Source organism: Barbatula barbatula, assembly GCF_947034865.1.
Source record: "Barbatula barbatula genome assembly, chromosome: 6".
NCBI classification, from domain to species: domain Eukaryota; kingdom Metazoa; phylum Chordata; class Actinopteri; order Cypriniformes; family Nemacheilidae; genus Barbatula; species Barbatula barbatula.
The window spans coordinates 7,300,088-7,320,321 of record NC_136765.1 but is presented as its reverse complement, the minus strand read 5'-3'; the positions used below and the strand labels follow the sequence as shown (position 1 = coordinate 7,320,321).

General features: G+C 37.9%; 2 protein-coding genes across 2 annotated transcripts; both read left to right on the top strand.

Moving 5' to 3' along the window:
• Positions 1 to 332: 332 nt before the first annotated feature.
• Positions 333 to 5,754, top strand: LOC306895401 (G-protein coupled receptor family C group 6 member A-like; the record flags this gene model as incomplete). The annotated part of the gene is made up of 7 exons (XM_079458623.1): positions 333 to 343; positions 1,784 to 2,072; positions 2,206 to 2,937; positions 3,216 to 3,425; positions 3,499 to 3,616; positions 4,457 to 5,325; positions 5,686 to 5,754. 7 exons carry the CDS (start codon positions 333 to 335, stop codon positions 5,752 to 5,754), a joined length of 2,298 nt encoding a protein of 765 aa, XP_079314749.1.
• Positions 5,755 to 7,966: 2,212 nt separating this feature from the next.
• Positions 7,967 to 14,382, top strand: pcare1 (photoreceptor cilium actin regulator 1). The gene is made up of 2 exons (XM_079457859.1): positions 7,967 to 11,528; positions 13,551 to 14,382. The coding sequence occupies exons 1-2, from the start codon at positions 8,284 to 8,286 to the stop codon at positions 13,660 to 13,662; spliced, it is 3,357 nt and encodes a 1,118-aa protein (XP_079313985.1). The 5' UTR covers positions 7,967 to 8,283; the 3' UTR covers positions 13,663 to 14,382.
• Positions 14,383 to 20,234: the final 5,852 nt, after the last annotated feature.

The window sequence follows — 20,234 nt, the reverse complement described above, 5'->3', positions numbered from 1 at the left end:
CCAGACATGTGACCTAGGTATCTGCTACTCTGCGTCGTAGATCCAGTAGGAATAATCGAAGATCGCTCAGCATATGCCTTGCAGGTTCCGAAGAACAAAAAGGTAAATGATTGGGCACGTTTAATCTTCCCTTTAATACCCGTATGTACAGGGCGGAGTCTGGCCTGGAGTCCCATTCGCCAAGTTCATTGACCTTTTCAAAGTAGAATCGGAGATGATAGGTTCTCAAGTCAAACCCCATTGTGTCAGTCTTGACACAACGTTGAGAGACCGACAGAAAGGGAAATGTTTTTAATATTTAGGAAATCTGCTGTCTTTGTAAGGATTTCCCCATGAGACACAGGTTTGACAGGATTTATTCTTTTATAATTATTTATATGGGAATTTACATACTTCATTTTCAGGAAAGTAAAAAAAAAAAACCCATACATGTAGACAGACAAAAGCCCTTTCTTTATACACAGTCTGGAATTTTCCAGTAGTAGTGCAGCTTCAAATTTCATCTCTCAAAAATAATCTAACAGGAACTATAACTTTGCTTTAACAAAACCGGTCCAGCAAGGAAATACTTTGGATGTACCATAATGGTTTTTGGCATAGCTTCAATTACAAATCCACACCCACAACAAATTGACACCTCTTTTTTATTTTAAACCAAAAATACTGTCACGGTTATGGACAGAACCCAAGCGCAGGCAGTCTTAATATAAATAACAAAACTTTATTGAAACAAAAGACCCACAATGGGGAAAAACATTAACAAAAACCAAGACACAAATGAAACAAAGTCCTTAGAATAATAAACCAACAAAATCCACAAACTTAGAACAGGAACAAGATAATCCACGAAGTGTTACAATCAAACATGGTGACTTCAACAGGGATAATGATAACAAATAATGACAATGAACCGACAAGAGACAGGGGGAAAATGGGACTTGATAAAGGGAAATACTGACGAGGACTGATCACACAGGGAGAGTGGCGGCAGGTGACATGAATGAAACACTAAAGGAAAGCTAACAGGAGGATTGCACGAGGCAGGTGAGGGGAATGAAACACTAAGGGAAAGATGGACCAGGGTTGGTGACAAGACTAACACTAATGGGCCGCTAACAGGGAAACAAGGGGAAGGGGCTAAAGTACGCCACACCGGAGAGAGAGCATGGCGTGACAAACCTAAACAATGCTCTTTCTCCACACAAAACACATGGGACTGACATGATCCTGCCACAAGACTCGAAAACCAAGACAAGGAGAGGCAGGATCATGACAAATACAGTCAGATTACTGATGCATTTTACTTTTTGCCAGCAGTGAATAGGGATCTCTTATGATTTTACAGGTCTTTCAAAAGCCTTTAATAGGCATTCTTTTGTTAGCTAGCTATGGGACTGCCTGTGAATACTCATCAGGCATATGTGGGGCATGGGCAGATGGGGATATTCGGATAGGGTTGCTCAATTCCTGTCACTCCACAGTACAGACTCTGCATATTCGAGAACGACCAGAAACATATAACTGCACAGAGTGAGTATATGAATTTTTTTTTCAAAATATCGCATTCAGGAAACAGTCTTATCTTTAAATAGACTTTATATTTCAAGTTTCTTGAGGCAACACACAGGTTTTGCAAACAAAAGCTTGGAATTCATATATTTTTCCTCATTAAAATTTTTCCACCATCCTGTCTCTTCAGGGACTCTGTAAGTAATTGGTAATATTGGGGATATTACTGATTTGTTTAGCTTTTTCTAACCAAGATTACATATTTTCCTTGTAGATTAAATCTGATTTCGTTTGTGAGGACACTAGCTGTTGTGCATACCATTGAAACGATTAATAACTCCAGTTTCCTCCCGGGTGTGCGACTGGGCTACTACATCTGCGACACTTGTTCTGATGCCTCAAAGGCCATTTACAGCACTGAGTGGCTGCTTGCTGTAAATGGTACATTGCCTGTCCAGTGTGAGGTTCTTGAAAGGCCCAATGTGAAAGCAATTATTGGAGCACGTTTCTCAGAAGACTCTATGGCTGTGGCACGGCTTTTAAGTCTTTACATGGTCCCACAGGTTAGTAACCAGTCATGCATGCATATTTTGCAACCATTTACCTATAATTTACAAGTATTTGCTACAGTTCAGTATTGGTTGAGTGAGGGAAAAGACCAATAGTTAATATGCCTATGGTTTTACCATTTTACAGATAAGCACTACATCATCTGCACAAACCCTAAGTGACAGGGTTCGATACCCAGCATTCCTGCGCACCATTCCCAGTGACGTTCACCAAATCAAAGCACTGGCTAATTTCATGAATTACTTTCATTGGGACTGGGTTGGGGTAGTCTATGGAGATGATGATTATGGAAAAAATGCTTTCCAGAGTTTCTTGGCAGAAGCAGAATTTGCAGATATTTGCCCTGCTTTTGAAGAAATATTGCCTCATTACTTAGCTCACAATGATATTGACAGCCGGCTCCAAGAGGTGGCAGAAACAATCCGCTCATCCGATGCAACAGTTGTGCTACTTATCTTAAAAGAAGAACTGGTTAGCAAACTCTTTAAGGAGATGATTCGCCAGAAAATCTCACGTACTTGGATCGCAAGTGATGCTTGGTCAATGTCACAAAACATATCTCAAATGGATGGGATCAACCAAGTAGGAGACATTTTTGGATTCACCTTCATCACTGGTCCTAACCCAGGCTTTAAGGAGTTTTTGAATGAGCTCACTCTTGCCCCAGGTTCTGTAAACCTCTTTCTTGAAGAATACAAGGCTTTAGGAAAAGGCAAAGGCTTTCTAACAGAAGCTGTTGATATTAGCATAACCTATGGCGAAAGGCTAGCTGTCTGGTCCATTGCTCATGCTTTGAAGAATCTTTTAAATTGCAACTCAACTGTCTGCCTAGGGGAAAGGGACTTTCCTCCATGGAAGGTTAGTTTCACAAAATATATGTGATCTAGTTTGTGAACAGTTTGTGAAAAGCAGGCTTATGTCTAACAATCTGAAGTTTGTATCAGAGTATCAAAGTTTGATTTCAATCATTCCTCCTTATATTTTCACAGAATGTTATTTACACTATGTAGTGTTACACAAAAAAATAAAAATGACTTACTCTAAGATTTTCACAGACTGGGTCAGAGTAAATATATCTACAGTATAGTTTATACATGGAATATTTGGTACATAAAGTACTTTTTCATCTCTTATAGCTCCTTAAAGCACTGAAAAAGGTCAAGTTTACAATGGACAATCAGATATTTTACTTCAATGCCTCTGGAAATTTCATGAATGGCTATGACTTAATACATTGGGAACCAGATGAAACCAGTGGCCAGAGACGCCTTTCTGTTGTTGGCAATTACAATTTGACAAAAAAAGAAGTTTTGATTGAGGTGCCGATTCAGTGGAACAACAATACAGTAAGTATTACTCATTTTAATCACACAGCCTACTGAAAAAAGCAAATATTGACCACACCTCTGTGTATCTTAGGTTCCTATTTCTAGGTGCTCAGATATCTGCCCTCCTGGTACAGCTAAGAAACTCCTCAAAACCTCATGCTGCCATAACTGCACACAATGTTTGGAGGGTACTTATTCAAATGAAACAAGTAAGTAGAACATAACAAAAAGTTCCCTTTCTGTCGGTCTCTCGAAATTGTGTCTACAGAATGGGTTTTGACTTGAGAACCTATCATCTCTGACAGACTTGAAAAGGCAAATGCCAAAAATGTGCATGACGGTCTCCGCCCCGGACATCCGGGAATAAAAGGAAGACGGTGTGCTGCATTTATTCACCTTTTGTTCTAAGGGAGCTTTCACATCTGCAGGGTTGGGCTGCTGTGTGCAATGGGCACGCAGTGTCGGGTCAGTGGACAGGCACCCGTGTGTGTTGGCACTTCAATTGTTGGCTGTGCTTCTTGCACTGAAGAGGTTGCAACCTCTCGTGCAGGACAAGCACGTGCTGGTCTGGTCGGACAGCACAACTGCTGTGTCGTATATAAACCACCAGGGTTGCATTCGCTCACGGCAGTTATAACAACTCGCCCGACACCTCTCTCTCTGCTACACACACACATCCAACAGACCGACAGAAAGGGAACGTCTCGGTTACGTATGTAACCTCCGTCTCAGGCCGCTGCAGCAGTCGAGAGACGATTCTCAGGCTTTTCAGCAAAAAAAGGTGAATGAATCTAGCACACCATCTTCCTTTTATACCCGGAGACAAGCATTCAAATTTAATTAGCCAATTTCATTGGCCTTTTTTAAGTCAGTCAGAGACGATAGGTTCACAAGTCAAACCCGATTCTGTCGACACACCGTCTCGTTCCCTCCATCAGGGAATGGAGGTTACATACGTAACCGAGACAATTTCTTTTAATTTAGATATAAAAATTCTATATCAAAGTACAGTGAGTACACATACTATAATTTTTTTCTTGCACATTCAGATTTAGCAAATTGCCTCCCATGTGAAATTGGTACATGGTCAATGAAAGGATGGACTTCCTGTCAGCCAAAGGAAGAGGAATACTGGAAAGGGGATGGATCTCATGCAATAGTTTTGCTAACATTTACTTCATTAGGGTTTTTGTTGTTGCTCTTCAACCTGATCATCTTTTTGGTCTTTCGTAAAAATCCTGTTATGAAACAGGCAGGAGGAAACATGTATTTATTCATTATTGCAGGGTTAGCACTTAGCTTTTCTAGTGTCATACTATTCATTGGCAAACCCAGTGTCCCCATATGCATTGGTCGACAGCTTTTATATGCCTTAGGGTTCTCGCTTTTAGTCTTGTGTATTTTGGTAAAAGCTCTACGTACTTATTTAGTCTTTAAACGACTGTTTCAGTCAAATCAATGGTTTCACAAGACAGGACGCCATATTATTATAATAGGCGGGACTCTCATTCAAGTCTTAATTTGCACTCTTTGGATGATATTTGATTCTCCTGATGTAGAAACATTAAAGTCTGACCAGAGTATGATTACTACTTTTCAATGCAATGAAGGTTCTGGCACTGGATTTGCCTTAATGCTTAGTTATATTGCATTGCTAGCATTGGTCTGCTTTTCGCTGGCCTTTAAGTTGAGAAAGGTTCCTCACCGTTTCAATGAGACTGGGCACATTATTCTAAGCATGTTGATCTACCTCTTTGTGTGGGTCTGTTTCACCCCAGTGTACATTGCCAAGATAGATGAACGCTATTCAATTCAAGCAGCAGCTATCTTGGTGTCATGTTATGGAATTATTTTCTGCCACTTTGCACCCAAGTGGTACATGGCTCTCTGCAAGAAGAAGGAAGAAATTAGTCTACAGGCATATATGGCAAAGGCTATTAGACACAAAACCTTATGTGGCTCAATAAATTTTTCCCCAAAGACCACATATAAACCAGATCATATGATTCATGGGTCACATGTTACTATGTATTATAATGATACTGGTATGAGCTCTATTGTATATGCAATAAATCAAGAGAATACAAAAGGCAGTAATCAGACGATACGACAAAGGAGAAAATCTATTTGAAGTTAAAAGTTTGAGTATCGTGAAAAAACATCCAGTTCTCATTGTTATCTTCCTATAAGCTATGAATTTTGCCTCAATAGACCCTTAATTATTGTGAAATCAGCATTTGCCTGGTTGGGTATATAAACCGGTTTGTGATACCTTTAGTCACATGGTCAAAAACCCGCCCGTTCCTGGGTCACTATGAGCAATGCAGTGGACATGCAGCCAGATTAATGTGTAGCACGAATGCACCAATGGTCCTTGAATCTCTGTACCTTTAAGGCTTTTATTGCAGTATGCTGGTGGGTTGAGACGTACTGGCAGTAGTGTCATTTTTCTCATGGGGTGTGCCGTCAAGGCTCCCACTCAGTCAGTTTGGTTGGGCCGCAAGCCTGCTGCTTTCAAGGGGATTAAGTTGTCCTACTTACTGTTCTGACTGGTTTCAGGTTCTATTGTTGCTTTGATAATTTTGTGTGTCACTTTAGTAGTGCTGATCGTATTGAATGCTGTCATGAGGTTTTGTAGCGATTATTGTTACGCAGTCCCTGTAGTCATTTTTTCATCCTTATGATTTCCAATCAGGTTCAGCGACAGTATTTGTCTCATTGATTAACTTTTCTTTCTTTGTTTGTTTTTGGTTTCGTAATAGGAGCTGGGTGCTTCAGAAGCAGGCTAGATCTCATCACGCCACGGGTGCCCATTTGTTGAGGCCTGTCTATTGCTTTGCATGACCTTGCTTTGCTGCGGTTTTCCTTTGTATAATTGGTATCATTATAAAAGCCCGCTCCTTGCGTACGAAGCCCCAGCCTCCTTTTCTTTCTTTCTGCAATTTAAGTTGTCCAAAATTGTTGATGTGGTCATTCTGTGAGTTTTTAAAGGATTTAAAATTCAAGAAGGATAAAATACTTTTTTTATGGTGACTCACGTCTCTTGCCTTTCCTTGTTCCGTGGATCAGACTTGTGTTCTTATTATTCTTATACATTTTTGACCCCAATTGTATTTGCGCAGCTTAGTCGCTAGGGCACGTCTTTATGTTGGGGAAGGTTTCTGAAAATATGTTCACTTAAGTGTCCATAAAAAAACCCACTAGTTGTTACAATAGTATTTCAGGGGTTTCTGGGCTCAACAACACATATTGTCTGAAGTTGTCATTGTAACATTGTCATGAGTAAAGGATAGGGAGACTCCAAATTTCCAGAACCTCATATAAGATGCAACACCTTTACTGTACATAAAAGTGAAAAAAAGCAAAAACTGAAAAGAATGGCTATTTATACACATAGAGATGATCAATGCTAGACAAGTGAAAAGTTTCTGAAATGAATAAACATGTTGTAAATTAAAATCCGCTCAAACACCTTCAAAAGAGCACATAAATATAAAATGCTAAATTAGACAGAATATTACCTCAAATTTAAAGAGTAGACACAAATGTACATAGAATATATATAGATTACAAGCATGCAGTATGCTTTATCATTACATATACTTACTGTAAGTAAACAAGTTCTATAAATAATTATGCACTATGCTATGTAAACCACATACCAGTAAACCAGCAGTACTTTAGTTAACTAAAGAACAGCATATTAGTACTCAAAGTAGTTACTTTATTTAAAAAAACACTTGAGGTATTCGACTAACTATTAGTGTTGCAAATTGAAACTGCATGTTAGTTAACTCTCATTAACTCTCATCTCACTCTCAAGTGTTAGGAGATTTAGGAGAAAATGGAATAATAAGTTGACATGTAGTTCCAAAGTTACTGAGTGGACAAGAAGTGGACCATCGACATAAATACTGTAAACCTGGAACTACTACTTTACCATTTGCATGTTCAGGTACAACACATATTGTATACTCCTGTGTCTGCATCATCCTTGAAACAAATAATAAAAAAATGTAAATACCCATTAAAATATACTGTAGTAAACCAAAATCGTTTTTAAACTACTAAGGTTAAGAATATTTATGGGATATGAACTGTTTCTGTTCCAGCATTCTCTTCAGTTGCACTGACGTCAGAACTCGGTCAGGTGTAGATCAAACCAATACCGCTTCATGTGTCATTGTGCTAATACAACAGTTAAGCACACAAGAGCCCGTGGAGTTTTATTACAGTGTGTTTTTCTACGTTGTTTTAAGTTTGTAAAATTTATGCTCAAACGATTTGTAGAATGTATACTAAATATATGCTCTAAAGCCAGATGCATACATTTAAATAGTTTTTTAAAAGTGCATAATGATTAAATCAACATTTTGTTTATTTGGAGGTTCTCTGTAAACCAAATAGGGAGGGCTTGAGTTATAAAAAGCCACCTGAAAACAGCAGTGATTACCTTAATGAGCTTAAGGTCTTGTAACCGTGTACGTTTTATTTGCTGTAAGGTGACATATGTGCATGCTGAAGACTACACTCAAATCCTTTCTAATCTCTTTAGCCAGTCGACCTCCAAACGGTACAGATGGATATTACTATATCAAACAAACTGCTTGACAATACTACGGAAGCAAGTGGAATAATATTTATTTGGTTGGATTTTAACTGAAAGAGAAATATATGACTCATTTGATACTTTACAACAAGTTTTTTAAATATTGCTTTAAAGACAGTGATTCACTAGGATACATAGAGACAGTTAGAGCTATCTGAAAATGACAATCACAGCAAATGGTTCTAACCATTGGAGAATATTTCATTTTTGCTTGCACTGGACTGTGTATGTATGGTCTAAAGGCTGTTGAAACCCAATTGCTTTGAAATGGGCTGCACTCCATCACGAGGGAAAGGTATCCATACAGCACAGGATCCATTCCGATGGGGAAGAACTCTACTGCCAGCAACTCAGGAAAGCCCCGGAGAATCACAGTCTGATCATGGAGGAAGTGAAAGTTATGGTGGAGGGGACACAGATAATGCAACAGGTCAGAAAAACATAAGTTCCACAATAATAGTAAGAAAATATCCTTCAATAGTGTCAGAAAATGCTGGTGGTGCCTCTGCCAAACTATGCACAAAAAGCATTAACGTCAACATTTTATCTCAACCGAAAGACAAACAAGTGGTAAAACAAGAGGCTTTTGAGAAAAAGGGATTTAAAAAATATAAAAAAAGCTTTAAAGATGTAAAACTGAAAAAGAAGAAAGAAAAGGAAAGGTCTTCTGTTGATGAAAAAATAGACTTTCCGGAGCCACTTGTGAAAGCTCATCATGCTGCGTATGGATACCTTAATCCCAGTATAACTAAATATGAAGACCTGTTAGGGTTACTTGATCAAGCAGCCCAGACCCAAATCTCCATACAACCCATGGTGACATTCCTGGTCTTACGGTATGAAGAGGTAAATAAAGGACTTGGGGAACTAGTGGAAGAAGGAGAGAAAATGTTTAAAAAACACAGGGACCATTTGGCTTGGCCCTGCCAAAAAATCTGTTACTCTTCGTCCAAGACAACAAGCATTGTTACATCTCCCACCTTCAGTGAGGGCCCACCAGACCTGCTTCAACAACTCCTCCAATATACTGTCCAAAGGATGCGGCTAGTGGGTGGATCAGTGTGCGAAATTGGTGATACTGCACTTGAGGAGGCGGTGGATTATTTTTCTTCGGTATGTGACATTTTAGAAGAAAAGCTCAAGACAAAGCGTACATTTGAGTCTAGATTAATGCAGTTGCTTTCTCGAATTGAGGCTGGCTCACAGAGAAAACCTGGTCCAGAGGACTCTACACTCTTTAGTGAAGACAGTGGTATTGGGGCAGAATGTGAATCACTAGCAGGTTCAGACAGACAATGTCAGCACAGAGAAAGTTGTGACTCAACAATAACAACAGGTAGCAGAGGCAGACTTCTCAGAACAGTGAGCAACAGCAGTTCTCTAAACTCCATAGACTCAACCTGCACTATTACAGAAAAAGAACAGAATGATACAGAATTACTACTTGGCTCTGCATCCATGAATGAAGTTGAATGCCATGGACAAGAGGATGTAAACAATGTAAATATAATGACACCATTTAACTATTCTACTCCAGACCCTAAGCAACCACGTCGCTTGCCAGCAAAGCGCATAGAGAATCCACAAAACGTTGAAATGACATTGAAATTGAAAGATGCCATCAGTAGCCGAATTCAGTTTTTGCCACGTGAATACTCAGGAGTAAAGACAAAACAGATGGATATCCTGAAGAGCAGTAAGGACCAGTGGGATGAGGCGGGTGACAAAATCTCCAAAAGACCCCAAACAGCTGCCAGCAGAACACCAAAGAAAAAGACAACAGAAACTAAACAGTGCAGGTCAAGATCAGCAGATTCACTTCGATATAAAGCTGAAGATCCTACACTTACCGAGCTTGAGAGAACTCAAAAGGAACTAAACCAAAGGCTGGAGAGGATGAACAAGTGTGAAGGAAAAACAAAGCGAGATGTATTGAAGCAAATCCAGCAACAGCAAACACAAGGTATTTCATCTGAATGTGCTGGTAGGCAATGTTATTTGAGTAAAAATATTTTTTCTCCAAGTAATCAAAGAAAGCCAGGTAAAACAATACTAGGAGAGCAAGGGAGTGTGCAGAAATTGAAAGAGGACAAAAAGATGAAAGAAAAGTTAAAGGACACTGAAAAGAAAAGTGCAACAGGTCCTGTTAAGGTAATACCTGTGCCAAGCCCCCCACCATCACCTCAGCAATCTAGAGGGGTGTATCGGGGCAGGAATTCTGTTAAGAAACTGATAGACACTTTTACTCAAAGTGTGGAGGGAAGTAGTCGGATGCCAGAGAGTGCCAAAGTGCTTGGACCACTTAAAGGTGTTAAAAAGTGTGGTGTTCCAATCATTCCAGGTTTAAGTACCTCTGACAGATTAGCATTTAATGTAAATCACACACTCTGTGGTCAAGGGGACTCACAATGCTCTGAAATGACAGAGGATCTTGATTTTGACAGTCTACCACCCCCTCCACTTGAAGTTCTTATGGACAATTCCTTTGAAAATGTACAGTCAAAAAAGACAGAACAAAACTCAGCAAGCAGAGGCCGATCCACCATGCCAAAAAGGACAGCAATGACTCAGAGACTGCGCGCATCTCTTCAGTCTGTAACAGTTCTACCAAGTAAGAAAAACTTCCGTAAGGAATCTCTTAGCATGTCACCAGTTCGTACCACACAAAAAGATACAAGAGGATTTGGAAAGGTTTGCCATCATGATTCCAGCCACGAAACAGATGCAGAAAGTGAGGAGGCTATTGACAAACAAGCAAGACAAATCTACTTGAGCCATTCCTCTGACTCACCAACAAAGCAATTTACTGCCGAGCAGGGACAAAGAAACATTTCCTTCTGTCAAGGTGGAGTAGAAGTAACACAAGAGGAGAACAATGTAGATGAAAAAGTGCCAAATAATGTCTGTAGGGACCAAACTCCTTCCACTCCACCTTTATCTAGAACACGTGTCTTACCATCCACACCTCTGTTACATAGGAAGCTCCCAAGTCCTCCGGTTTTTAAATGCCAAACCACTTCTACAACTTTATCAAGTCCTTCTGTTGTTCGAAAACTCCCCAACCCTCCTTCTACTATATTACCAGTAAGTTCTGCCATGCAGCACGACCACAAACCCAGTGTAATATCTGGTGTTGCTTACCCTTTTAAGGCACCCTCACCTCCTGCTTCCCCAAAAGTGCAGCGATTGTCTCGAGAAAACAGTTGTGAGGACTCTACTTCAAGAGTATTTAGCAATGCTCGATCAGTGTTTTGTCCTGCCTCATCATCCTTATTTAAGGCTGAGCCTGTTCCCCCACCAAAGGCCCCACAGGCATGGGCCTCCTCTTGTAGCAGTGTTTTACCTCCTCCTTGGGGGGAGCGTGGTCGGTTACCTTTGTCCGCACGAGGACCCCAACCATTCATTCGACGCAGCCAGTCAGACAGGAGACCCAGTTTGAGCCTGCCACCCAGGATGGCAGCTACTTCTGTGGCCGAAACTTGTGGAAGTGAACCAGCAATTTGCACCCACGGGTGAGTTTGAACATTTTGCATTAGGTTCATTTTGAAGAGTTTATTTGCAAAACTTCATTTTTACAAATGTTCATGAATAAAGTTTTTTTTATTGTGCATTCCAATTAATATTAATCAAACTGGAGTTGAATTGTTTTAATTAAGTCATAATAACAAAAAATCTGCTAAAACAACTAAGACAATTAAACACAGAAAAACATGATAACAATAAAAACATCAGTTATCTGTTTGCAAATAAACTCTTTATCGATAGATAACCATAATCATCATTGGATATTAAATTTGGTATGATATTACATAGCAAAGTATGTATGAATACACTATCATAATGTATATCGCTATATGACAAGGCTAATAACTGTGAATAACTTGACCGTTCATTGACCATGGTATTTTTTTAGAACCAAGCAGGACATTCCTATGACCTAGACCCATAAATTCACTGAAAAAGGCTGCAGTGGGTTTTTAATATCTAATCCATGAACTCCTTTGGATTCTGATGCATAATATATACAGCATTTACGATTCTCACACTTCGACTTTATTTAAAACATCTTTCTTATAAAAGTATTTACTAAATATAGTTCATGCTTGAAATGGCACCCTGTGTTTTAGTGGTTTAATTTTTTTATGGACAAGCAGTATGATTTTAGACATTCATTAAAATAAAACATTTCACGTTTTTCAACACGGTTTACACTACTACTATATTTGAGATAAAACATTTTTACAGCAGCTCTTGGAAACTACCAGCTAAGGTGGAGCAACAAACAGTAAGATTCAGGTCAGACTGCATAATGGGGTCAGACTTTTAAAACTTTCATGTATGTAGGAAACCTGTTTATTTAGATATTTTAGAAAAACAAGACAAGAAAGAATCTTGGGATTAACAATACACCAAGAATACTTATATGTTAGTATTAAGCACAAAACAATGTACAGTAGCTTGTGGAAACTACAACATAACGTGCAGCACCAAACGGTATGATTCAGGTCTGACTGCCTAATGAAGTCATAGTTTTAAAGCTTTCGTGTATGTAGGGACATATGTTTATTGAGATGCATTCTTATCAGTTTTGAGATAATGAGTTTCAACGTTTTTTTCATTCCATTTGACTTTGTAGAAAAAAGCTTTTTGTTTTCTAAGAACAGTCCCAAAACGTACACAACGTAAAGAAAAAAAGATCGTGTTGATCAGTTTTTCTGCCACAGTAAAGGATATCATTGGGCACAGTCCTGCAATATTTCTAAGATGAAAGAATTACGTTTTAACAGTGTTTTATATGTGGGGGTTAAATGTTAAATGTGCATTAAATATAACACATAAGTGCTTCAATTTCGTTTGAAACTCCAAAACAGAGCTATCTATATTAGGTTCAAAAGAATCAGCTTTACGTAGTAGGCTACTTGGTAATTCGCTTTTCGATATTAAGGCAAAAAAAATGATGCGCTTTATATGTTCATCTTCATGAACAAGTGGTAAATATACATACTGAAAAGTTCACGAAAACCATTGAAGGGGCTCAAACTAATTGTTTAATATCAGGTGAGTATGCAGTTGAGATGACACAATTCGCTGAACAATTTTAGGTAAAAAGGGAAGATTAGAAATGGGACAGGAACTATTAAAATCGTCCATCATCGACATTTGTCTTTTTTGGTACAGTGGCAACCACATCAATTTTAAAAGCTGCTGGGACAACACTGTATATATTGTACATTGTTCATTGTAAGGTAATGCTAGCTTATGCCTTAACTAAGTTCTAGCAAATACAACCTTATAGTGTTACTAAGGAGGTTATTGAATTACATGTATTAACTACCAAATAATTTTCTGAATAAAATACACTTGAAATGTAGTGTCATAAAATGTAAAGATATACATTGTAATTAATACAAAACATGACAATGTAGCAAAACGTAATGTCTCAAAGAGTCACTGCTGAAAAGTGCTAACCAGCTCTGATCCACTTTTCTAATCCTTTAGTCTGCTAACAGTCTTATTCTTTTTTTTTGGAACAGGTTGGAAGATGGTTCTACCAGGGAAAATGAGCAAACAGAACTCAGAGGTACAGTTCGGTCTGCCTCACACCCTGACCTGTGCATTGTAGGTCAGGGTTTACAGCGGGAATGAAAAAATAAAGAATCAAGGGGATGGGATGAGCAAGTCCTGCTGGGAAATGTCTTTCTGATTTCTTCAGGGGAAGTTTGGTCCCATAGGCTTTCTTAATTTTTTAAGCTTCAGGGGAAGTTTGCTTCCATAGTTTTATGAATGCCAATTCATATGGTCTAATTTGTAAATATTACTTATTTGCCTTTTCATGAGGTCTAATAAGTTTACATTTTCTTTAACTTGTAAATATAACTTTTCAGCCTTTTATATTCTTGATTAAGAAAACTTTTTTAATTTTACTTTTAATAAAAAAATTTAGAGCCTAAGGATTTCAGGTTGCCAGGTTAAACCAACAGCTTGTTTACTTAACTTAAAGCTTACTGTAATACATGTAATACTGTAATACATGTAATAGTATTACATGCACAAAAGTTATTGTATTTTTTTTAAAGATAATAATATTTTGTTTAAGTGTTACAATTTAGAATATACAATATAGTAATTTTAGAAACCCCAAACGAAAATAAGCAATTCTGTAGGTCAGAAAAGTTGCAGTGTTTATATGAAGATAATTGTGATTTGGTTTTCTTATCTCTGCTATGTGACCCAAGGTCATGAATGTTACATTGACATAACTGCTTTGTATCTTATATAATATAATCATTTTATATCGTTATTATCTATCTGCAAATATCTCAAAACAGCATTTAACAGCAAATAAACTTGCCACAGCATCAACTCCTTTTGGCTTGGTGTTTTACTTATTCGCTGCAATGACCATTGGGAAAAATTTCCATTTCCACTTCTTGTGAGGTGATACATATCTGTTGACGTGATTTAAAATACCACTGTAGATAGCTAAAGATTAAGTACACAGACAATACAATACAAAAAATATTAAAATACAAACAATTAAGACCTAGCACCATAGTCATCTATGGTTCTCTGTTCTACAGCATGTAGTTGATTATAATTATGTAGCGTGCACTTGATTTGGATTACTGTCCAGTAATAATATACAGTGGCTATATGCCCTGCTAATTTAAAAATTATCCAACAGAAATGTTTTGCAAATCTAGAAAAAAGGTGTTTACACTCCATTAGTATATAATTGTATCCAAGTAAATGAGTCATCTGATATAGTTTATGTTAAAATCATAAGAACAAATAATCCTTAACACAAAAGACAGAAGTATTTTGTCTATATTTAGCATATCACACCTTTATAAATACTATAAACATCATAATCTATATTTATACTTTGATTTATCTTCTTTAAGGCCTGCACAATATTTCACAGCATGCTGTATAGGACTATTCTGTAAAAATATTATGACTGGGAGTCTTAATGAATAAACACTAGGAAATTGTTTTTGTTGTTTTAGCAAACAGCCAATTTTGACAATGAAATATTTCAAGGTCTGCATTACATCCTTTGGCGGGGAGTGGTTCCATTTGCTGCTGTGACCATTTTCTTCACACAAACAACTAGAAACTGACACCGCTGTACACCAGAGGGAGGTATTTCACTGGAAAAAAAGTGAAGTCATGTGACTCACATCAAATTACTGCAATTTATTTTGGTAAAGATTTAAATATACTATAAATAAATAAAATATATTCTAGTTGTTTTCTTTGCAAAATAATCACAAGTTGGTGATTTTAAATCAAGTTTAAAAGCGGATGTTGCATTAAGTGTTTGTGAAGTGATTTAAATATTTCATGTCATGTCAACTACTTATTTCTGTGACATAAACAAAAAACCTGGCTGTGTTTAAAACACTATGACAAAAAAGAAAACGTGTTCTCCCTATACTGTATAAACCTTATACAGTATCTTAACTACGTACCTTATATCACAATAATTTTTAGGATATAAATGTGAAGATAATAAAAATATATGAATATGTTAAAAAAAATATTTTTTGCACTGCAACTTGATTTGTTTATTTTGCATATAGTCTTTTAAATTTGGTTGCAGAGGTCACTATTAGCTACATCCCAATTCAGAAGACGGTTCCTCTGAATGCTGCATTCCAAGGACGAATGTGCAACTAAAGGGGTGATGACACAATAGAATATTCCTTGACCTTTTGACACATAATGGTTGGAAGAGAGAATCAAAAAATGGGAGCGGGAACAGTGCGTTATCATGGCACCTCAGGAACAATATAAAACCCTCCCTCTCTCTCTGTTCATCTGTTAGTAATTCTAACTGTTAACATTTATTTCATTATTTTAAATTGTCTTTAATAGTATGATTTGTTTTTCATCAATCTGTTATTTTACTTTTTGTAGAATTGTTATTATATAACATTTGAGATTTGAAGGTATTCACTGATTATATTTGTGTTTATATTATATTCTACAATTAAAATAGTTAACTTATGCATGTGCAAGTTCATTCATTAAGCTATACAAACAATGTTGAAGATTGTAACAAAAGTTATGATTATTGAATTTATACAAATTTCGTGTTGTGTGTATATTACATTTATTTTAAAGGTAAAGTAAATTACAATACAAATTTATGTTATATCACACAATGTCATCTTTCTTTCATGACATTGCAAGGCATTCCAAATGACCGATTATTGTCAGCAAAGCCTACTTCAAGGGACATCCCGTGCTCAGGGAGTAGGGAGCAGTAAACACTGCGTAGGAACCCTATGAATTGGAATGCAGCTTGAGTCCTCAACCTCAAGTGTGTGTGCTTCAAAGGATCTAGCCTTCAAACAGTCAAGTCAAGTCAGCTTTATTTATATAGCGCTTTTTACAATTTTCATTGTTACAAAGCAGCTGTACAAGAAAACATTGACTATAAGTAAAACATAAAAGGTTATGGAAGTCAAAACACAGGTCAAATATCAGACAAACAATAAATTCCTATATGCAGTGTTAATTAAATAAGACTATCAAATTCTAGCAGCCCCCCCGGCCAGGCAAACAGTATGCAAACGGTGGCGAGGAACCCAAAACTCCATTGGAGGAGAAAAAAACCTCAGAGGGAGACCAGGCCTAACCAGGGGATTCCAGTTCCCCTCTGGCAAAAACTGCAGCCTCTGCACAAGCTCGACAGTGCTTGCACAACAAGGCAAAATAAAAAACAAAGTTAGATTTAAAATTATCATTAATAATCTAATAGCGACTGAAGTTTTGTAGAGTCGCCACGTCCTTCGTCCAGCATTTGTCAGGTCTGGGAATGGATTTCGCCCTGCCCGCTCCGGTAACCTTGGACTGCGTCCTGCCCGCTCTGGTAACCTTGGAACAATGAGACAAGACTGGCTGAGAGTAGAGTACTGTCCTGCACTCTTTGATTGCCAACAAATGCATCAGTTGTTATCAGTTGATCTAACTAGTGCAGCCTAGATCTTTGAAATATATATATTATGATAGTCTAGTTTATGCAAGAGTAAAAAGATGCGTCTTTAGTCTAGATTTAAACTGACAGAGTGTGTCTGCCTCCCGGACAGTGCAGGGAAGACTGTTCCAAAGTTTAGGCGCTAGATAGGAAAATGATCTGCCGCCTGCACTTGATTTAGAAATTCTAGGTATTACCAACTGACCTGACACCTGAGAGCGTGGTGCACGTGATGGACTATAATACGTTAGAAGTTCTCTCAAGTAGTGAGGAGCTAAACCATGCAAGGCTTTATAGGTAATAAGCAAGATTTTAAAGTTAATGCGATGCTTTACAGGTAAACAGTGCAAGGTTGACAGAACCGGGCAAATATGCACATACTTTTTTGTACGCGTAAGAACTCGAGCTGCCGCATTTTGGACCAGTTGGAGTTTTTGTAATAGGCCTGCAGGGCAACCACCTAATAGTGCATTACAGTAATCTAGTCTTGATGTCATAAAGGCATTAATAAGCTTCTCTGCATCTGATGGTGACAGCATATGACGTAGTTTAGATATATTTTTAAGATGGAAAAACGCAATTTTACAGGTGTTGGCGACCTGGTTCTCAAATGACAGAGTACTATTGAATATAAAGCCAAGATTCTTAGCTGAAGATGAGGGTTTTATGGAAGATCCATCAATAGTTAAGCAGTATTCTTGGTTGTTACGTAGGGCGTTTTTCGGTCCGATAAGTAACATTTTTTTATATCGACTATGCATTCCACTATTCGATGGAATTGCTGTGTTTCATGAGGCTTCGAGGAAATATAAAGTTGCGTATCATCAGCATAACAGTGAAAGCTTACTCCGTGTCGCTTTATTATATCTCCTAGAGGTAACATGTATAATGCGAAGAGCATAGGCCCTAAGACTGAGCCCTGTGGTACACCGTACTGGACTTTCGATTTGCGTGATACCTCATTGTTTATAGCTACATATTGAAAACGGTCGCATAAATAAGATCTAAGCCATTTCAAAGCAATTTCCTTAATACCGACATCATTTTCGAGTCTATGTAGGAGCATGCTGTGGTCAATGGTGTCGAATGCAGCACTAAGATCTAGCAGCACCAATAAGGAGATACAACCTCGGTCGGAACGCCATAAGCAGATCATTTGTAACTCTAATCAGAGCAGTCTCTGTACTGTGATGTGCTCTAAATCCAGACTGGAAATCTTCATTAATCTCATTCCTTTGGAGGAAGGAGCATATTTGAATTGAGACTACTTTTTCCAGAACTTTAGATAAGAAAGGTAGATTCGAAATAGGTCTGTAGTTAACTAGTTCCCCAGGGTCCAGATGTTTTTTTTTGACAAGGGGCCTTATAACAGCCACCTTATATGCTTTAGGCACATGTCCTAATGTCAGAGATGAGTTAATAATGCTAAGTAGAGGATCTATAATTTCTGGGAGCATCTCTTTCAGTAGATTTGTAGGTATAGGGTCTAACATGCATGAAGTTGATTTAGATGATCTAATGATTTTAGAGAGTTCATCGTGATCTATAGTAGAAAATAAACGTAATTTCTCCTTAGAGGCGCTGTAGTTAGTCGTTTGTTCAGCGGGATTCACTTCTGGTTGCATAGTTATAATTTTTTCTCTAATATCTTGGATTTTATTTGTGAAATAGTTCATAAAATCACCACTGCTATGCTGGTATACAGAATCAGAAGTCGCTGACGATTTATTTTTGGTTAATTTAGCCACTGTATCAAATAAAAACCTAGGGTTATGCTGGTTTTCTTCTATTAGTGATGAAAGGTAGGCAGATCTCGACGTTTTTAGGGCTTTCCTGTATTTTTTAATCCTATCCTTCCAGGCAATACGAAATACCTCTAATTTAATTTAGTTTCTAATTTCTTAAAGTTGCGCTCCATTTTTCGTGCCACTTTCTTTAGAGCCTGAGTAAGTTCATTTTTCCATGGTGTCGGTCTGTCATTTTTAATCTTCTTTAAGCGCAGAGGAGCAACTATGTCTAGCATTTCCGAGAAGGTGATGTAGGCATAGTATTGTGTATGTGCTATAAGAATTTTAAGGAGTTGAGAGCCATTAATGAGCCGCAATGTTTACAGCGTTAAAGAGTGCCATGTCTACAGAGAGATGTATGTTAGATTCTGTGGAATTAATTACTTTTTACTTCTATGCTATACTTCTAACCAATCACAGATACCGGACTGGCTAGGATTGGTCACACTGTGTCAAGGTTAGACGCTGGTCAACTAAAAATTGAATTGTTTGAGTGTATCGAGGTGTATCAATCTCTAATGCTTGATTCTTATTGATTTGATAAAACTAACAAAACAGAGTCATCCAGGTACTGCAAGTCACCTTTACCGTGTACAAATAATTTACTTACAAATTAATAAAAAAAAAATATGCCCATACTCTTTACGTACGCCTTGGGGTCATGATCACCCTGTTTGGTTAAGTTAAGAACATGTAATTACAATCTAAAAATGTTGGGTTATTTCAACCCTGCGTTGTGTCAAAAATGGATTAACACAAACGTTGGCTTTGAATTTGGAATGACCCTGGGTTAGGTAGTTTCAACCCAAATTCTGAGTTGTTTTAACACATTGTTGGGTCAAATATAAACATTCTCTGTGTTATTTTAATCCAACGGTTTGCCAGCGGTGCAATCACATCCAGTGTGGAGAATATTTAAAATGATAAATGGGTTCTAATGGGTTCTATTGTCTTTTTTCATCACGTCGTTTCCGGTGTGGACAGGGTGTAACTGTTCTGCCCAAGCTGTCTAACTGATGTCAATAGAATCAGAGAAGGTTTGCGAGGGGGTTGAACAATTTCAGATTTTTATAGACTTGCTCAGTTGAATTGTTCAGTTAGCTAACTAGCAGCATGTGAAGCTGTGTCTCGACGCAACAAAGGCAATTACACACATTAAATAGGCATTTGTTGCATCCAGCAGGGATATAACTGCATATAATTATTGTCTTTTTATGTTGCATGGTGATTGGTCGCATACTGCAAGCGTGTGACGGAAATGTAATGTCTCTTTCCAATTTTGGAACATCAGGTTCAAAAGCAATTGTACTGACAGGTACGCCACCTTACTTGCGTAAACATTTGGGCGGTCTTAATCAAATCATACCACAAACGTAGATTTGTGGGGGTGTGGTTACAAGAGGCATTTCAGGCAGGGCTGGGAAGGCATTCGCTTAGAGAACGAT